The sequence below is a fragment of the Lampetra planeri genome, chromosome 20 (genome assembly GCF_965212315.1).
Source record: "Lampetra planeri chromosome 20, kcLamPlan1.2.h2, whole genome shotgun sequence".
NCBI classification, from domain to species: Eukaryota; Metazoa; Chordata; class Hyperoartia; order Petromyzontiformes; family Petromyzontidae; genus Lampetra; species Lampetra planeri.
In genome coordinates, this window is record NC_136126.1 from 4,210,533 (window position 1) to 4,231,170 (window position 20,638).

General features: G+C 49.4%; 1 protein-coding gene across 1 annotated transcript in view; it reads right to left on the minus strand.

Annotated features, from left to right (window-relative positions):
• Positions 1 to 600: 600 nt before the first annotated feature.
• The window catches only part of LOC144724299 (ral guanine nucleotide dissociation stimulator-like 1), a 53,858-nt gene continuing 33,820 nt past the window's right edge, over positions 601 to 20,638 (minus strand). Inside the window, exons 2-19 of the mRNA XM_078603308.1 lie at positions 20,263 to 20,373; positions 17,468 to 17,679; positions 16,777 to 16,854; positions 13,991 to 14,187; positions 11,603 to 11,769; positions 10,426 to 10,686; positions 9,101 to 9,204; positions 8,541 to 8,625; positions 8,153 to 8,242; positions 7,470 to 7,556; positions 7,287 to 7,319; positions 6,665 to 6,786; positions 5,270 to 5,359; positions 4,241 to 4,535; positions 3,198 to 3,349; positions 1,965 to 2,112; positions 1,362 to 1,476; positions 601 to 1,123 (exon numbers count right to left, since the gene is read on the minus strand). Coding sequence (XP_078459434.1) covers positions 912 to 1,123; positions 1,362 to 1,476; positions 1,965 to 2,112; positions 3,198 to 3,349; positions 4,241 to 4,535; positions 5,270 to 5,359; positions 6,665 to 6,786; positions 7,287 to 7,319; positions 7,470 to 7,556; positions 8,153 to 8,242; positions 8,541 to 8,625; positions 9,101 to 9,204; positions 10,426 to 10,686; positions 11,603 to 11,769; positions 13,991 to 14,187; positions 16,777 to 16,854; positions 17,468 to 17,679; positions 20,263 to 20,373 — 2,559 coding nt within the window. The 3' untranslated portion in view covers positions 601 to 911. The remainder of the gene's footprint in view (positions 1,124 to 1,361; positions 1,477 to 1,964; positions 2,113 to 3,197; positions 3,350 to 4,240; positions 4,536 to 5,269; positions 5,360 to 6,664; positions 6,787 to 7,286; positions 7,320 to 7,469; positions 7,557 to 8,152; positions 8,243 to 8,540; positions 8,626 to 9,100; positions 9,205 to 10,425; positions 10,687 to 11,602; positions 11,770 to 13,990; positions 14,188 to 16,776; positions 16,855 to 17,467; positions 17,680 to 20,262; positions 20,374 to 20,638) is intronic.

Sequence of the window (20,638 nt, forward strand, 5' to 3'; positions counted from 1 at the left end):
GGAGAGGGACATCTGCAGAACTCGTGCAGAATTTAAAAACACACGATTGTTAAATTAGCACGAGCAACTGTGGCGCTGTTACAACAAAAAACCCAAATCAATAATTTCCGACGTAACGAAGTTTTGCCAGCCATTGAATTCAAATGCATTTTTATACTCACTATATTTCACCAGAGGGCAGTGTTGTAATTGCATTATCACTGCGAAATATTCAGTGACACGAAAAGCTATTACAGTACAGAAATTATATTTTTCAACAGTACATGCAAAATTCATATCAATGTATATAATTTAAAGATAATTTTGAAATTAAATAGACTTAGCCACTAAGCCCGTACGACAAATGTAAGTCTTGGAACCTCTCAAAACACAGCTGAGTTGTACTCTTTTATTTCTGTCAAAAATGTTAGTTGATAGCTCAATGATTTTCAAAAAAACATCTTATGTTTGCTTTCATTTAGTGGAAACAAACCTATTCGCAATTCGAAAAAAAACAAGTGCAAAGGGGTCATATTCAGACCAAGATACCACCATGTCTCCACTCGACACGCAAACCTGCACTTTCAACAACTTCACCCATCCAGTTTTTTTCTCTTCCCCACAGAACACCACGGCATTACGCAAATCCACATCCTCTCACTTCCATCTACACATTACGTACAGCATCGGCTTTCGTGAACTCATTCCCAACAAAGTCATGGCCAGCATCGCCGTTCTCAAAGCGACATCGCGTTGTTTTCTTGACGACGGGATTCCACGACGTCCGCCCCTCCCCCCAAACAAAACTAACATCCATCCTGGGCCTGAGGGCATTGTCACGTGGTGACATTCCGACACAACGGAACAGAGGCGACAGCGGCGACAACGGCGGCCCAGGCGTGTTGGAGCATCTCCTGATTTTTGCTGCTGCCTTACAGGGCGGCCCTATTGAGCCGCTGGGTGAGGGAGCCCCCTTTTGATTTGAGGTTGGGCAGCGACGAGCTGGACTGGCTGCGAGACGGCGGCGGTGGCGGCGCCGCCGGACCGGCTGGCCGCGGAGAGCCCTTCTTGCGCAGCACAAAGTCAAAGTTGGCGGAGGTGCTCATGGCGTAGAAGACGTTGGCACGGTCAGGCATCACGAGCTCTGCGAAAAACGAAAAACACGATGCGGCGCAAAACGGGACGTGGGAACGAATTTGAGTTAACAGCCCATTTATCCGTCCGTCCGACCATCCATCCGACCACTCCACTGCCAAAAACATATCGAGCAAACCCATTTGTGGAGAACAAACATTAACGGCGCAAATTATTGATTCGGAGAGCACATTTCCTGGCTAAATCGATGCTTTCTACGGACGACTGCGAGTTGGCACGGGGCTCACCTCTCTCGTTCGAGATGACTTGCACAAGCTGGTAATCCTCGGCTCGCTCCATCTCCAGATTGTACTTGACCATCGCCTTCCCTATCACGCTGGACGTCTTGTCTTGGCTGGTGAGCTGAGCAAGCAGAGTGGGGTTGGGGTTCAGAAGGCGAAATGTCGTTAAGAGGTTATATATAGAATTTGATTGATTCTGCAAACAGTGCAACGTGATTAGATACAAAAATAATTAACCATTTGTAAGTACTGCTTATTTAAAGTTAGCTCTTGTGTGTGAACCACCAATCCTGGCCTGCACAATGCTGGACTACAGGCGTGCAGCAAAGCCACCGGACGAGTTAGCTAACCATATCTTGTATCATCATCATCATCAGCAGCATGATCATAACTCTGGGCTGATGTCACTGACAGATGATTTCCCATCTATTTGCATATCGTCAGCTTCTCACATTGGGCTATACCTAATAAATTAACTTGAACTTGAAACTTCAGAGTCCCATCGACCCGCTCACATCGTCCCACCAACCGATCCCCTTTCAAAAAGCTGAGCGACGACAAAACGGCGCAGACCGGCAGAGCCGCCTCGCGTCCTCGCTCTGCACCCACCAGCACGCTCTTGTAGAGGTTCCCGTCGCTGGGCGACTGCAGCACGACGCGGATGATGCACGAGTCGTCCGACTGGCGGTTGTAGACGGGGCGGGTGACCGCCGAGCAGCAGGAGACCGAGCGCTGGTGAGTCTTGTTGAACACGCTCCTGCAGGACGGTGGTGGGTGGGGGACGGTGGGGGTGAGCGGGGGGGCGGGGGTTGTGGTAGAGCTCGTCACAATGTGTGTATATGGCTCAACGGGAAGCGAGGTGTACAGGTGGGGTATGTATGTATGTATGTTGGACTTCTTTCACACCGTACGTAGCCAACCATGCTAATCGGACTGCCTCCTCGACGTTGCGTGAATTTTGGGGACGATGAAGATGTGTTTAGTGCGGGAGGTGGAGGCTTCAGTGTCGAGACGTCTGCAAGTTGCGGGGTGGGTGTCCCGCTCACTGCTGAATCTCGGAAAATGGAAGAGGCTCAGCGTAAATTTTATTCAGAGAGGCGTGGCATCGTTTGTGTTCAAGAGATTGTCGTCACCGCAGAGAACTGCAGCAACACGACCGCCACTCTACGATAGCTGGCGCCAAACTGTGCCAAACGCATGGCCGTGTGGGAGCCTCAGGATCGATAAAGTCATCGATGCTGAATGAGAATGATGACGTATACAATACAAGAATATGTTTTACCCTTTCTGGCAATAAGACAGTTGTGTTAAGATGTTAAAAGACCAAAACAGAAACCTTTTGCAAGGAATCATGTCTGCATTAACCACACGTACTTGTGGCAAACATGCAAACAAACAAAGACATGCTCCGGTAGTATATAATACATTGTCTTTGCAACTGATTGGTCCACACCAGAGACAGCTTTCTTTAAAACCTAGCCTCTGATACTGGCAAGGGAGGTCCCATGATGATGACGTACATGTACGTCATTGTACATGTACGTCATCGCAATGGGAAGGGGTTTATCATGCGGCCCTTGCTGGTGGAAGGGGCTCCACTAGAGGGGGTTCTTAGAGAGCATTTCTCTTCCACGTTGGCAAGAAGTCTTGGAAGAGATGGGGGTACCCCCCACACTTTTTTCCCCCACCAAACGTGAACCGCCGATTGACTAACCGCGGCGTAACCCATTTTTTTCGGCCGAGTGGACAATGGCGGGGGAATTTAAGAGGCTTTTCCCAGCTCTATGAATCATTAAGCCTCCAACGCTTTGTCATTGGTTCACGCCGAGGGAGCGTCCTCACCGTTGACCGTGCAGCCTGAACGAGGACCTGGGAGAGGACGCCGATGACGAGGACGAGGATGAGGAGGACGAGCAGGAGACGCCCGACCCAGCGAAGACGCCCGAGGAGACGTCGGCCGAGTGGAGCGAGGCGAGCGAGGAACTCGTCGACAGCTGCGGATTTCGCAAACGAGCGCGCGCTTTTGTTTACCTCGAACGCGAAGCGTGGGAACAACGCGAGAGCTTGACGCCCTCGCCCGCCCGCCTGCCCGCGCAATTTCCCGCCTGGCGGCGCATCAAGAGGTGTGCTTGCCTCGGCATGACAGCACAATGGGTGTGTCGCCCGCAAGGTAGCCTGCCTATGCATGCAGTCATTCGTTATGGAATTAATGTTTTTTTTTTTGCGCCGTAGTAACAAATAGTAATAACCATGAATCAATTGTCACCCGTCGCTCGAGCGCCCCAGCTAATTCCCACACTTCTCGGGTTATGCGTCGGAAAGGCAACGAGACCCGCGGTAACCCTCATCCCTGAATACCTCCACTCGTCCTGCGTCCACATCAGGATTCACTAGAACTGAAGAGCGATGGCCAATCACGCTCTATTCCATCCATAAGCTGCCTACGATATTCTTCACGTTGTAAAGTTACATGAAACACAAGTAGAAACACGTATTTATTTAGCCGAGCAAGTAATGACGCATTGCACAGGAAGCGTGCGATGAAATTGTCGCATCGCAGGACCATCGCGGCGACACAGGCAGGCCTTCATCTCGCTGTTGCCGCTGATCTTAGCTGATGATGACGACGATGATGACGATGGCACACATTCACCTGATTTGTCTCATGTAACCGGCCACTGGTGAGTCGTGTGTCGGTGGTGGTGATGATGGATTGTAGTAGTGGCAGTGGTGGCGTTCGTGGCAGCAGTAGTGGTGGCGGTCATGATGGTGGTGGTGGTGGTGGCGGTAACTGTTAGTCGGTACTAGCGGTGGTGGCGTGGTAGTGGTGGCGGAGGTGGTGGCGGATGAGGTGGTTTTGGCAGCATTAGCGGCGGTGCCCACACCTCTTTGGGGCATCCGTCGGGTGCATCAGCGGGCGTGCCCACGTCGTCGTGCTCCGAGGCGCTCGACGCCACGCTCAGGCAGTCGGCACGCTCGCCGCCAACAACGCCAGCACCGCCAGCGCCGCCGCCACCGGAGGCCAGTGCTCCGTCTCCCGCGCGAGCGCCTAGGCCGCAGCCCTCGCCGCCCGTGGCGCCCGCAGCGCCACCCTCGGGAGATTCTTCCAGTGCGGCCACTTCGCCGTTGGGCGTCCGGGCTTGGGGGCTGCCTGGCGCCACGTCAACCCCAATGAAGAGGCTGTGTGTGCGGGACAAGGATCGATCCGTCGATTGATTGCAATGGGAGCATCGTTTTTGGTTGATAAAACATCGTCGCTGCTGTTGATTTTAAATCTAGATTGAAAACGAATTTCTTTACAACTGCTTTTTGTGTTTTAGTTTGTTGTCCTTCCCCCGCGCCTCCGATTCGTGCGGTTGGCTACGTACCGTGCGAAAGAAGGTTCAACATATTACCTGTACGTGCGTATAAATTTATCTGTGCGGCCCGTTTTTAACAATTGTTTTTTGTGATGTGCAAATGGCGGCGTAAAATATCAATAATTGGATTCAATTGAAAGTACAAAACTGTATTGGAAATTTCTTGTCAACGTCATCATCATTTCATCGTATTAATAAGTTACGATGTAAAATCAATTGTCACGGGGGACATGACAAAGCACTAAACCTGGCATGAAACAACAACTTCATCGGCCAAAAAAAGAGGAAAGTCCTGATGAGGGTAATAAATAATTCAGGTAATGTTAGTGCGGTTTGTCTCACTTAACAAACGACATGGCTTTATGAACGTGATTCATTCAGTGATGCCATAAATTAAAATGTTCTTTGCATATGGCAAATGTTACGCAGAAACGGATTGCCCCATATAACTTGAAACGGCGTGCGTGCCAAAAGAGACACGCACAAGATCGCACTGCAGCCGCCGATCAGCTCCGGGAGAAGCGTTCACAAATGCACGCGGACCGTGACACTCACAGACTGAGCCGCTTGACGACGCTCTTTCTTTGCCTGGGCGACGTGGGGCTGACTTCCGTGGGGGGTTCAATTTCGCACGAGAGTGCATAGCTGGGGGGCAGCAGCAGCAGCAGCGACGACAACAACAACAAACAGAAGATTTAAAACACACGCCCACAGCATTACATTTTGTACAAAAGTTGCAGGTATTACCTGAAGGGTGGGAAAGACCGTGTGCGCACACGATTTAGGGCTTTGCGCGGAGATAAAGACGAGGCGTGGCGCCGACGCCGCCCCGCCGGCGGCGTCAGCGCCTGCCCCACCACTCTCTCTCACGCCCCGTCCTTCAACTTGCCAGCGCAGCCGCCGCTTGTGGTGGCTCACGCCCAACGGCACCGCTTTGCCCCTGGCATTTGCATGCAAGCCACGTGGGTAATGAGGCCGTACGTTGAAAAAATGAATGTAAAATGAGGCCATCCCGAACTAATTAATACGCCCCAACCCTCGAAACGCAATTAAATTCAAGAAAAGTAATTTGCCGGGCCAGTTGGGTGGCCTGGTGGTCTTAAAAAAAAACCAACCCACGTGTTACGCGAATGCCCTGTCTAGGCCTGATCAATAAGTCAATTTCAGTGGTGGGGGCGGGCGGGCGGGGGGCTGATGGCAAGAGCACCATGTCAGCTTGAGAGTAATAACAATTGGTACCAATGTGGCCATACGCTAAGTTCTTATGGTGTGCCTTGCATGGCACACGCTGTCGCCATACCGCCTATACCGATGCTCAATGCAATGGTGTTGTAGACAACAAGACACAATTGCAGCCATGTTACTTTAAGCAGCACCAACACAATGAGTGACCGCTGCATTGTCTCTCGGAGGCCTTTATCTGGACAAGCAATCAGTGGGCACTGAGGATCGTCTGGCTCTGCCTTGTGTTTAGTTTATTGTCCTTCCCACGTGCCTCCGATGAGCACGGTTGGCGACGTATGGTGCGAAAGAAGTTCAACACACATACACACACGTGAAACCAATCCTGACACTTTTTGCAAACGATGAGAAACTCATTAGAGCAGAGCAGAAAGGGTAAGTGTGCGGGGAGCCTTCCTTATCTGATGGGTTTTCTCATCATTTAGGGATACCATTAGAATCGGCTGATTTTCAGCCTGCTTATGAACGTTTCAAGGTCCCAGCGATATTCCGGGCAGTTGTGCGCCGCCGTGGCAAAGGGTAAAAAATGAACCACAATGAAATAATCGGCCGATAATTCCTGCACACAAATACAAGGCCGCCTCGCGAATGAGGCATTGAAATACAGCTTTACGGAGCGACGAAATAATAACCGCACAAAACAGAACGGGATAAAAGTCTAAATAAATTAACGTAACGCTCGCTACGTGCGCACATACACACACGCACCTTTCTTCCTCGCTCAGCTTTTCTTGCCGGTTAAACCAGTCCAAAAATTTCCCTTCGGGGCTCAAAGAGTAGTTGTTACAAGCCAGCTGCAGCAACCGGATCTGTGCAATGACTTCAAACTCCTGTAATAAAGCACAACAAAAATTACATTAAAGTCTGGTCGCTTGGCATTAAGTAAACGTGGGAGCAGATTATTCGTTTGATGCGTTCCGAACACACTCACGTTTAAAGCGTGTAAATAGCAAATTCTGTGTCCATGTACAGCCAGGCCTCTGCTATTCCACCGCTAGATTAGAGCCTCCCCATGCCGGGCGGGTCATATCGGTTATTTGCCCATCCTGCACCACGCTGGTCAATGTGGAATAAAGGCCTGGAACTTGGACGTGGAAGCATAGAGGTACACGACCTAAGTGGAGTTGGCTGCATCATCCTCTGCTGCCCACAATGCAGTAGCCCATGCACAAATTTGTTGTGCAATGTGGCCACCCATCCAATCATCGTCGAGGCTCAAACCCGCTTAGCTTTTGACCGGGCTCATTCTGGGTGATTTGCAATTACAAGGTCGAATTAAAGACCACTCATAAACAGGAACATTGATAATTTTGTGATATAAAATGCTCACCTTTCTCCTCTTCTCAAAGTTAATCAGGCCACCCTGTTAGAAAAAGAAAATAACAGAATGATCGTTAAATGTAAAAAAATATTAAGCTTTACTATCCGTGGCGCACATACTGTACAGTATGCGTGCAAGCTGAGACACGAATTGTTTTTTTCTGTGCCAGAAGAGATGAAGTCTGCCATGTACCTCTACGTAGTCTGGGAAGGCAGTGTCCAACATGGTGAGGTCCGTCAGAAACGTTCCCAAGTATGGAATGGTTCCCTGCATGAGGCCCTGCAGCAAAGACAATAACACCAAATCAAATCACGACTGCGTTTGGCATTGGTGCCATCCTTGCAGCCAAAGGCTATCACGAAGGCGCTACGTTTCACAGACGATTGCAGTCTGCAAATCGTTTCAAAGTAAAGGGGTGATGTCACTTTGTGGCATATACCAATGAGATAATTCCCCAAGTAATCTCCTACGTTGGTACGTGACGCCGGCTCGAATAACGTCACGGGATCTTTGGCAACCACTGCGTTGCAGACGGTGCGCGCATTTCATTTCTCTTGTTACCAGAGCCGCAGTCTTAACCAGCGTGGCCGCTGGGCTCGAAACCGCGATCAATCGGCAAAAAAGGCACTACCGCTCGGCCACGTCACCGACAAGACGGGCAGGTCGCGCTCGGGATACCGGGCCATTGCGAACGTTGCTGCTGACACCGCGGTTCAGCCAGGAGTTTTTTGTTTCTTGACAACTACACGCGACCGCTCGGTCGAATGGCAGCCAAAAGAACGGCGATCGTGCGATCTCTGCAGCGCTCCGCGACACTCCATGGGGCAATCGTGGGGGGAGGGGGGAGGCATCCCCCGGGCAGATTCCTCTCTCACCGGCTCCTTCGCAGTCTGAAATCGCTTGAATGTCCGCTTCTGGCTTTCTTTGCCGTTGGAATCCAGGCTCGCGAACTTGGACGTACCCTCCTGGTTTATTTGAGGAAAGTGGAGCACGCAAAAGGGGGAGAGAGTAAGGATAATATACCGAATGTCGCCAAAGGAATTTTGTTTCTGTGATATCATTCTGGTTGAGACATTTTTTTAACAAAAAATTATAATGGACTTTGTAAGAAAAAAACGGATAAATAAAGCGTCGTTTTTTTTTTTACACAAACAAAACAATATGTTGCATGGGCATATGGAGCACATTGTTAAATTAGCAGTTGAGATGTTTACGTTTGAGAGGGAACGTTTCATTAATCATTCCCTGGGATGTTTCGCTTGCCTTCATTAGCAGCTCTCGGCTCGTGAAGTGGTTGTTCTCATCAGAGAATATCTCTGACAGCTCCGCGAATGCCACAATCTTCTCTCTGCAAATGTAAGCATGTAAGTGTTGTTTAAAAGCGACACTTTGAAGAAAGCCTTCAGCACCGCTGCGAACGCCTCACGCCAAGAAAAACAAAACATTTGGTCGTGAATGTAAGCCAGCCTCAGTCCTTCTACCTGCAACTCGGATTTTAGCGTCGGTGTGTAAAAATAGATCCCATATACAATGAATGTAAATTTCGTATGAATTTTCGTATGAATTTTCTTTTTTACGTTTAGACTAATCAAGCAAAAAAAAAAACCACGCGTAAATACGAGACGAAAAAAAAGGGGACGCGACACGAAAAATACGGTACATATATATAACACAAAAAGGAATACGTTCTGTAATCAAGTCATGATGATGCCTGAATCATGCCAATTCATGGAACCTCTGGGGAGGGCAAATCGTTGCACAACTGTAGAGTACGCCGATGTGACTGCTACGGGTGCTTGAACTCAGATGGGTTGTTTCCAAACCTTGACACGCAGCACCAAGTCTTCTTTAGCCGGTGAATTGGATTCGTCTGAAGTGCAGAGAGAATGGCTCGGAGGGAAGAGAAATTTTTCAGCATCCGGCACTCCTGCGAGAAAGAAATTGAACGGCGTCAGAGGCAATTGTTCAAAACAAACGAGTCTCTTGGATGCCGGCACAACGAGAGATTTGCAAAAAAATGTTTCAAGACTTTCTGAGAATCCAAATTGCATACGAAAAACCATTTCGGGACAGTCGACCCTCACAAACCTCGGATTTTGCTCCATCACGTAACCCACAGAGTCCTGCGGCAAAAAATTCCAGGAAATCGCGGGCGTGGCTACAACAGAGGAGTGCGTAAGAGACCTTCCGAATGCCAGTGACCCTCGCTGTTACCTGCGAGCGGATCATCTGACTTGCGCATTAACCGCGCTTACTGAGAATAAAAATCCTGACACACGTGCCGATTTAATTATTTGCTGATGCTAACTCGTTCAGGGTCAGCAATCACTCGGTGACCAAAAGGACCGCATTCAAATCAGGAGGTTAAACGGATAACTTTAAGAAGCAATAAAAACGCACTATACATGCTGCCTCCTTGCTCCCTTCTCCATCAGTAAACAATACGTGTGTGTTTTATAACTCAGTTTACATCTGCTTTGCATTATCCGTGTTTTTCTTTTATCCAGGCTTGCCCCCTCCCTGCCCATCGCCCCAGGTATTCAAGGGTTGACGCTGAACCCCCCCCACCACCACCATGTATTAAACCTGCCCCAAACAAACAATGGCGCGCGACAACGAACCGAATGACTGCGTAGCACCCGTGGCAGAGGAGGCCCGTGGCACGCAAACGGTGGGATCCCTTAACCAGACCGTAGTAGTGGACCACATTGCGATCCATTGCAAACTCAGCAAGACATCAACTGAACTCCCCATCTACGAGGCTGTGCTCTGGCAACCAAACCTGGACGTGAACTCATGAGTCGCTAAAACAATGTTTTATTTTTATTATTTTATTACTTCCCTTCTACGTGACTTTACCGAAAGAACCAAGAAGAAGAAAAGAGGAATCAAGACTTGACCGTCAGAGGCAACCGCATGGCTACGTGTCAAGTCAAGGTGCGCAGTGAAACCCAGTGGCGATTGGAAGCGTCCAGCTGGCCGGCCTCATAACTCCGCTTCAGGATGCACAGACTGCTGCTGCTGCAAGCAGCTGGGGTCGAGGGGGGGGGGCGCTACGACCCAGCTTCCCGGCTCTGGCACAACGGTCGCAGCAGTAGAACTGTCCAGGCCGGGGGGGGGGGCGGGGGGCTCGGCGAGCCGTCTTCACCTGAGCGACGGCGATCCAGTGCTCGACGACGCGGGCTCGCTGCGCCGCCGCGTGTCGCGCGCCGGTACCCGGAGCGCCGTGCCCCGCGGCCGCCTGGTCGCTCAAGCAGCGCAGCACGGTGCACGCGACGCACGCCGCCACGGCGTTGAACTGCGCGATGGTGGCGCGCACCGAGGGCGCCAGGTGGCGGTTGCCCTTGCGGTCGCGGCGCGACCACACGCAGCCCAGGCAGTGGTGCGGCGCCACCTTCTTGAAGAGCTCCTGCGCGACACGTGTTCAATCGCGGTTAGGGTATTTGTTGTTGTTGTAAGAATGAAATAACGGACTTTTTTTGTCAATCGACTGTTGGATGAAAGGGGTTCGTGCGGGGTCGGTGAATGGAGGACACCGGGATTGGCTCAGATGTCGCTCGCCGCTGACGTTAACCGTGGCCAAAAATCAAACTCACACCCTGCCACCACTCCAAACCACAGATATAAATAAGCATAGGAGGAAATGAATAATTGACGTGCAGAACAGATGGTGCGTCGTGTGGATGTGAATCATCCATCGACGGTGGTCAATTAGAATGGGCCATTTTCAGCGTCATGATTTAGTAAAATGACAGAAAATTACGTGATTAAATGTATTTTTACAAAGAATTACCCATGCCGGACATATGTCTGCACAAATGCAGAAGTGTTCTTCACAAAGCTGGTGGCATCACGACACGTTGGGCACATTATTCCCTTTGTCTTCTATTTCACCATTAACCATGGCCCTAAAAGCATGGCCAGTGCGACAAAATCCACGGTTGGAATGTACTTGTTTATATGTTCCCATGTCCATGCTGCCTCCCTTCACCAACCCAAACTATTTCTTCAGAACTGCTTTTTGTGTTTAGTTTGTTGACCTTCCCCCGCACCCCCGATTAGCACGGTTGGCTACGTACGGTGCGAATGAGTTTCAGAATCATAATATTTATTTACACTTGTAGCAATCCGCTGAGCTATGAAGCTCTTTTTCACAGTTGTCCAGTAACATACATACCAGCATGGTGGTGCAGTGTGGCCCTCACCGAGTGGTGGAATTGACAAATTATAAATGAACGAGGGCAGATCGTTTCGACGGCGCGCGCATCACCCAAGCGACGCATCCTAACGCCTACAAACATGACAGCTGCCAGCGCACAACTCACGGCGTCACGCAAGGTGAGCTGCCGGGCCACGGTTTGAGCCGGGAACGAGAGCAGGTAGGGCCTCTCCTCCGCCGCGTCCGCCCGCGCGTCAGTCGGCGGGTCTGCCTCGTCCTCCCCGAGGCTGAAGGGAGCGTGCCCCGATTGCTTCTGCCTCGCCGCCGCTGGGCCTGCGACCAGGAAGCGTCGATTAACCGAGATGCTGTAAGTAGCTGGGGGGGGGGGGCGACGCCACGATATCGGACATTCGCTACGCACACGGTACAGATGTTGGCGTAGTGATAGGGGTAGTGGGAGTGATAGGGTTAGTGGTAGGGGTGGTGATAGTTGTAGTGGAGCGTTGGCGCAGTGATTGGCACGCGAACCAAGCCGACTGAGTTTGGTTCCTGGCCGTGAATAACGTTGGTGGTGAGCGACGTCGGGACTGGTGAGATTTTCACTGGGGTGCAGTATGTCATCTACCCAGGGTTGCAAGTAAAAAATAAATGATCTACTTTTCTTGATAAGAAAGATCTGCTCATAGACGACCACAATGGCACAACTACTCAGGAGATCTGACGTTTCCATCTACCCTGGGGTGGTGATGGTAAATATTTATCAAATAACTCAATCGGACGACTGACGTATTTAATAAACAAGCCGTGTTTTTTTATAAAAGCACACAAATTTACCTCCAAACACGACACACCCATGTTTATCATTACGTTTATTTATTCTATTCGGCGTGCTCGGTGGTTAATTGGCATGCGTCGGTTAGTGGCAACGCCAATTAACCGCTGGGGCATGTGACCCAATTCCATTACTGTTGTCCACCCAGGGCTGTTACTCACCGAGCCTGCAGTGCACATGCACTGCTGGGACCGTTGCCCTACAGGAAATCAATGAATGATGGATTTGGGCTCTCTTGAACGAACAGACGACGAAGCAAATGAACCGCGAGTCAGAGTTAGACGCGTAAACTTCGCCATAGCAGCTTCTTGGTTCTTTCGGTAAAGTCACGTAGAAGGGAAATAATAAAATAATAAAAATAAAACATAATAAAATAATTCTCACGACGTTTCGGCCACAACGCAAGCAGCCGTCCTCAAGGGCTGTCGGGAAGACAGCGTCAGAATGTTTCATTCAGACGCTGTCTTCCCGACAGACCTGTTCTTCACCTATTTTTATTATTTTATTATTTCCCTTCTACGTGACTTTACCGAAAGAACCAAGAAGATGAATCCCTGCAGTCACGAAAGCTTTAAATCGAAATTTACGCGATAGTAGCTTCAATTAAATCTACAATGTTAAAACCACAACAACAACAACCACTGCAATGTGTATCTATAGCGGCTAAATACCATCGCAGCTAGAGACACGAAACACAAACAATTGGATCCACTGATTGGCACGGTGGGCTACGTACGGTGCGAAAGTAGTTCAACGTACACACGTGCAACACCGTGGCACAGCCAGGGACAAATCAACCGGCTTCCAGCACCAAACACAATAAGCAAAACAACAACAACGACAATAAAAACAACGACAATAACGACAAAAAACAACAATAACGACGACAATAACAACGACGATGATAACAATAACAAGGACAACAACAACGATGAAACCCTGGGTAGCCAGGGCAGCACCAACGTGTTTTAATGGACTGCTGCCTGCAATTACGTTGAGCACAAATTGCACTTTCCAGCGTGGTCTTCCGGCCACATTAGGCTGGGTGTTGAGAGTTTCTCCCTTAAAGCTCTTTGCCACGCGCTACCGCGAGCATCCGCAGCGGTTGGAAGGCAACCTTTTGCCGTGCACTGCTTGCTGCGGGCACCTTCATGAGTTTACGTTGCCTTCAACTCCCCGTGGAGTTGCCCTCGACTCCCAAAGATGCCCGCAGCAGTGCGTGGCGAGAGCTTCAAAGAAGAAGTGCTCGGCGCGCGGCCTAACCGCGAATGGTTCCCGAGGCCTTCGTACAAAATGCACTTGGCTGAGAGTCTTGTGCATATGGCTGGGGAAGCAATTATAGTTTGACTTTGAGGCTGGCGATCCATTCAACGGCTGGAGGCGAGCCAGAGTGAACGGGTGAACGGTCTCTGGGGCACGGGTTTAGTACGTGGGGCGATCGTCTAACTTGGGTGGTGGTCTCGGTCGCAATTTGGGCTGCTCCTAACGCTCCGCTCGTGGAGGCAAGTAGCCCCATCTTCCCTGGCCTGTCCTGAGAGTCGTGTACGTATGTTGAACTTCTTTCAGCGCCGTACGTACCCGACCGCGCAACGCGGGGGGGGGGGGGGGAAGGTGCAACAAGCGCGACCCTCGGACGCTAGGGGATGTCACGGAAACAAACAACGAAAGAAACAACAACAAAGACGACGACGACGCCTCGTTGGATGGTGGGCGATGCCGCACCTGGCGCGGGCGAGGACGCGGGCGAGCCGGGGGGGGTCTCGGGGCGCGGCGACCGCAGGCTCAGGGCTCGCCGCTGCAGCTCGGAGTGGGGCAGCACGCGCGACACGTAGGCCAGCACGAGCGCCAGCGACTCGGCGTCGGCGTGGAAGTCCTCGGGGTACTGGTCCATCCACACTCGGAGGATGAAGGCGACGGCTCTGGAGAAGATCACGCGCACCCGCGGCGTGCGAATTTTTGTTTTTGTTTGTTTGACGTCGACAATTTCCAAGACGCATCTTGTGATTTTTTTTGGCCCTGGAGGTATTTGACCAACGGTTACGGCAGGAGACGGACGGGTAGTAGGGGGAGCCACGGTGACGAGAAGATGTTAACTACCTCGCCTGGTATACAGGAGGTCGTGGGTTGGATCCCGACCCCGATGCCTGCTGTATATTTGGAGTTTGCACGTCTCCCCATGGTCGTGTGGATTTTTCTCCGGGTCCTCCGGTATTTCCCTCCACATTTGGAAACGTGCGAGTATTTGGCTGCTATACATTTCCACACAATAAGCCACTTCGTTGAGCTATCATTTGTGATAGCCAGATCGCTTCTGAAAAAGAGCGATATAGCTCAGTAGGCCTTACCTGGTAAAATAACAAAAACTTTTAATATTTGGCAGGTGCAAAATACAGTTGAATATTTGCAAATACCGTAGTTGTCTTTCTGGTCTATATTCATCTACAAGTTGTGGGCAACCCTTTGATTAATTTGGCCAGTTTCCAACAGGCCAAGTGCCCCGTAGAGACGAAAATGAACGCAAGAAGTTAGTTCCAATCGATGATTTGTTTTACCCCCTTCAGGACGGATCGAAGATAACGCACACACGCATTCAACCCGAGTTGTAAAGCATTAATAAAGCTGCACAAACATCCCATGCTACATTCCCCGAAAAAAAAATCAATATTATTGTTATTGACGATACTGAGAAGCATTTAAATCGGTGACGTGTTCGTTTCGGAACGGAAGTCTTTCTTGTAAATGTGTTGAAACAACATCATTTACAAGAGACTCAGGTTATCTTTTGTTTTTCTCTAACATACATTTCTGGGAAGGATTAGTCAGACACAAGACATTTTGGCCCGGCCAGCAGTTTCTATTAAGTTGTAATGAGATCCTAGCCAGGACACGGAGGTTACTACCGATGCTCTTTATCAGAAACACCACAGTGGGGGGAGGTTTACATGTCCTCGGCCTGGTCAGGCTTTTGTCGGCTACGCCTACGCGCGTACGGCAAGCCGCAGCTTGTTTGGCAAGGTGGGGCCGTTGTGAAAATTAACAGGGATCAAAAAGGAGTTTTCGACTGCAGACAGCAACACGTCTCCTTCCGCTCATCTCCTCACGCAGCTCGCCTTTGTTGTATCTCTCTCCTCTCTATCTCTCTCTTCAACTTCTTTAAAAATTGAAATGCGTCAACGTTCATCCCTTACGCCTTCGATGGTGCTGCTTGTTGCCGAGCGCTTGGCGTCGTGGGCCGTTTGGGCCGTTTGGGCCTCTGCTTTGGCGACTGTGATCAAATTGGAAGCGAAGTAATTTAAGAAAGGCATGAAAGCGCTGTTTTGAGGCAGTTGGTTTTCACAGGTTTAGGCTGGTTTTGTTATTTATATTTTTAAGCCAAGGATTTTAGGTTTACGATGCAATAAAACATGGCTTATTGGAATTTAGGACCTGGATGTTTTTACTGTAATGTTCCCTCCAGGCCGACACTTTTATTATCCTGCGCAGCCAGCTTTCCTTCACCATAAATAGTGAATTATATACGTATACGCCGTTGCGTTTATTAGACAGGGCATTGATAACAAGCGCGTTTTTTCACATTTTGGCAGAAGACATCCCCACACACCGCAAAACTCAGTAAAAATGCAACCTCACGTTTTCTCTCCCGTTTTGCCCTCGCTGTTATTTCGCTCGCTCGAGATTAACTTAGAATCAACGCCATACGTTTCGAGTATTTGGCTGCTATAAATTTCCACGTGAAAAGCCACTTTGTTGAGCTATCATTTGTTGTTTCGGTCGCTTCTGAAAAAGCGCTATCTATATAGCTCAATCGGCCTTACCTGGTCAAATAAAACATCGATTAGCTTAGTTTATTCTGTGAGCTCTTCTTCTTTGTTTTACCACGGATGCCGAGCACAGAGCCCAAAAGCCCCCAAAAACACCAAGCAGCCAGCAACAAACAGCATCTACTGACGGGGCAATTGCTACGAGTTGAAGAGAGTTTCTTGAATGAATAAGCAACGTTAATATTATTATTGGTTCTTTCGGTAAAGTCACGTAGAAGGGAAATTTTAAAAATATATAAATATAAAACAATAAAAATTCTCACGACGTTTCGACTGCAACACAAACAATCATCATCAGGTGTGAAATCCACAGCAAAAAAAGTTGTGTTGCAGTCGAAACGTCGTGAGAATTTTTATTGTTTTATACATTATTTTATTATTTCCCTTCTACGTGACTTTACCGAAAGAACCAAGAATACGAATCCCTGCAATCACGAAAGCTTTAAATCAAAAGTTAATATTATTGTTATAATATTTTTTTTTTACATGAACTTGGAGGGGAACGAGAGAGAGAAGAGAGACGGTGGGAGGAGGGAATTCCAAAATGGAGTAGTGTGAGGGGAAGAAGCAGAAGAGAAACGTTGCGGCCCGCAGTGTGGCGTGGATGAGGCCAAACAGTCTGCTTGTGCGTTGTCAAAAGCATACACAGGGTCTCTTGTACCGCTGTGGCAGGAAACATGAACTCACTTCCTGACGAACGTCTGGTCCGCAGACTTTACTGGGTCGCGGCCATCATCGCAATCTCCATTCTTCCTTTCGCCGTGCCTGAGGGGAAAACGACGCCGTTATTTACGGGCGTTTCAATATCTGCGGTTTCCGCATGAAAAAACCCTTCATTCCCTTTACAAATATGATCGTGTAGCTCAAAAGTAATAGGCATTCGGACGAGTATGGAATTAGAGAATAATGACAGGTATTGAAATAATAACGGCAAATGCGACCACAACAAAATCACAATCACTTTTCCACATTCATCAAACGGGAATTTACAGCCAGGCAACAATGCGTAGCTATTCTTTGCGACAAAGAACAAAGTAGAACAACAACAACAACAACAACCAAAAAGTGACGAATGAGTGGAAAGAAATTAGAATCGTCCCCGTCTAGCAGACGAGGCATTCGAGCGCTCCCTCTAGCGGAAGGCCCTCCCGCACGGCCGGGCTGCGCACTGTGCGAACGAAGTTCAACGTACACACTTGCACATACTCCCTGCCAGCAGTGGCGCGAGGCGAGCCACCTTTTAACCTTCAGCACCGCGACAAGAACAAAAAACATCGCGCAACCGCCACCCGTTTGGCGTTGTTGTTTTTGTTGTTGTCTCGTGACGGTGCGAGCAGCGAGTGCACGGCGCGGCGGCAGGAAAGGGGGGCTCCATTACTCGTCGATGAGGAGGCGCAGGACATCCCCGGTGGTGGTGAATGCCCGGAAGGTGGCCAGGAAGACGCTGATGTAGATGGAATCGTCGTCCCCGAACGAGAGCAGGAGGTTCTCCACCAGCTTGGCGAGCGTCCCGGCGCGGATGCTCCGCACGCGGCACGTCTCGTAGCGGTCGACCCCGCCGTGGCCCGGCGCCCGCGGGTCGCTCTCCACCTGGGGCAGAGGGGAGCGGGGTGGGGGGCGGTGGGGGGGCCCAGGGCGATGCATCAGACGCGGCCGTCGGTAGAGGGAGTTGATTCATAGTCGGTGTTTTTTTGCGTCGTTTGACTTTATTTTAGCCGCCGTCTTTCAGTCGAGCCGACGGGCAGTCAAGTCCGTGGACTGTATTCGGTCACCCTCTTGGTCTAGTCGACTGAAGAGCTCAAACGTTCAGTCCAACACTCTTGGTTATCAAATGTTGGTGTGAGGGGCCTGCAATTCTTTCCCACACCGATATTTTCAGGTCAGCCAATGAGTGAACTGGGTAAATAACGTCGTGAGCACATGGAGCCAATTACCATTTTTGATCGTCCTCAGTGCACTCCTCCTGTCCCTGACAAACGTTACTCAGCGATCTTAGTCTCCTTCTTCAATCAGACGAATTACGTTCGGCTCATCAGAGCCGGTCGCGCTTTCACCTTTGCTGGACAGTCGTCGTCATTGTCACGCTTGATCATTTTAGTCCACTCGGCGCTGACTTAGAATGTAAATAAATCACAGCACATTGCTGACGAACGTTTTTGCCACGAACATCATTGGAAATATTAACGCTGATCAGTAGTGACCTTCATGGAAGCCGCCAGCTAACCCCGACTTTATGAGAAACTGCTGGGCGGCGTTGTGGTTTGCTCCCCTTTATTTACGCAGGAAAGCCTCAAGGAGTCACGCCTAAAAATGTGCTCATGTACAAATAATGTATTTATGGATGATATAAATGACATACGTACTCATAACTAATTGTCAGGAGGGTCAAGAGAGTCCTGCAGCATTGCGACATATGGTAAATTCTATTTATTATTTTTTTAGCTTCGTGTGGGAAGAAATCATAGTACCTAGAAACTGGCCCTTGCATAAACTGGCACTTGTCATAGGAATGTCGAATTTCCACCCGATGGTTCATAACCAAAGGCCTCTTGCTCGATTTGAACAGGCATAACATTTTCACTGGACGTTTCCTGTTCGGGCCCAAGATGCAGTTCCTCTTCAATAAATTGCAGCTTTCATTCTTTATTTGCCGCGATCATTTTTTTTGTAACACGAACTAAATGCGACAAACGTTCGCCCTCGAGAATGTTTCGTCAAATATTGAGGGTGGTGGGGGAAAGTGCCCGACGCCGGTAAATAACATTCTTTCCCTTGCATACGTTTGCAAGGATACGACATGTCAAACTCCCCATTTAATCACGGCGCCGCAAGATAAGAAAATAAAAATGATGGATATTTAGGGGTGGGGAGGGGTGGGGTCTCGGGTTCGTTGGCCCAAATTTTCCCGTCCAGTAAAATCTTTACCAAACGCAAACGGGGCGAGGAATGCTGCTGCTGCTGCTGCTAACTGACACCGGGCGACAGGATGCGATGGCTCGTGGAAATATCATCGCAATGAAAATAATTATTCGCATTCCGTCAGATATTAAAGAAAAACAAACATGTACGCACACGGGATGTATGGGCTGGATATGGAAGGAAGCTGTTAAACAAGGTGCGATTCCCAAATAAAGTACGCTATCACAGTGTAAACACTGGCCACAGACAGACGATGCACCATATGAAGTCACTGGATTTAACCAAAAACAAACAAAAAAACTCCCGTAATTAATTTTCCGCCGTGATGTTTCTTTTTCCCTTCTTGTTAAAATAACGTCGGTATCACACCCCCCCAAACACAATCTGTTCCGATTTTCGCAGCGATATCCAGAGATGAAGAATCCATTCTGCGATCTCGCAGAATGGAACGGACGTGGAACGGAATTCTTTCGCAGGACTTTAGAAACATCTCTAAAAAGTGGACTTTCTCTTACATTGAGTTTTTTTTTTGACACAGGCCACACGTGACAGTATGGGGTGCCCTTTCTCAACACACTCTGCTTTGAGATTATTTTTTGAACATTACAGTGAAACCGACAATTATAAATCTCAGAGCTGGAATTTAGTCAAATTCAGTGCAAAGCAAAACTTAACACGGTGGGGTTTTTTTGCATTTGTGCAATCGTTGGTGACCGGGGCTGAGACCATCCACTCATTAAAATTAAGTCAATTATTTTGCGGCTATAATTTCCACGTGGTGATAAGCCGCTTCGTTGAGCAATCATTTGTGGCCAGGTCGCTTCTGAAAAAGAAGCTAACAGCTCAATGGGCTTTACCTGGTAAGATAAAAAAAATAGTTTAGAAAATTTATTTTTTTCAAGTGATTTGTTTACCTTTCTTGTTTGTTGTTGTAACGTTCTGACCCCGTGCCCCCGACTGGACATCTGTGAAAAAGAGCTTCATAGCTCATCGGATTTCTCCGTTATAAATAATTATCCCGATTCCGATTCTGACTCACTGCACTCGGGAACCCGGTTTGAATCGCCAGTCGGCTGAAACCTCCGTTTCGTTTTACGCCCCGAATCTCTGCAGCACTTTGCTCAGCTATCTCCTGACCCTCTGATCCACCCGGTCACCTCAACCGCATCTCTCCTGCGCACTGCTCTTTTCCATTCGGCGTTGCTGCTGCTGCTGCTGCTGTTTCTGCTGCTGCTGCTGTGCGGGCTGACTCACCCCGAGCCACCTGTGTCCCTTGTGCGATGCCTCCTTGATCTGGATCTTCTTCATGGCCACGCTGTAGACGGCGCCCTCCTCGACCTCGTGACCCCAGTCCTGCACGGAGCTCTGACCGCCAGCAAGCGCAGAGGCAGCGCAGCGGGGGACACACACACACACACGGACGCGCGGGTTACACACAAGCGCCGAGTGAAAGAGAAGACGCAGCGAAACCCAAGGCAGCAAAAAGCCGGATATGAGCACACCCTACATAAGCACAGTGCTGATATAAGCCACGTACCCTGGCATTACATTGGTGAGTCAAAGGCAAGGAGAAACGCCTGACACAAGCACCCTCCTTCTGATATAAGCACAGCTGTGCTTGCTCCCAAGC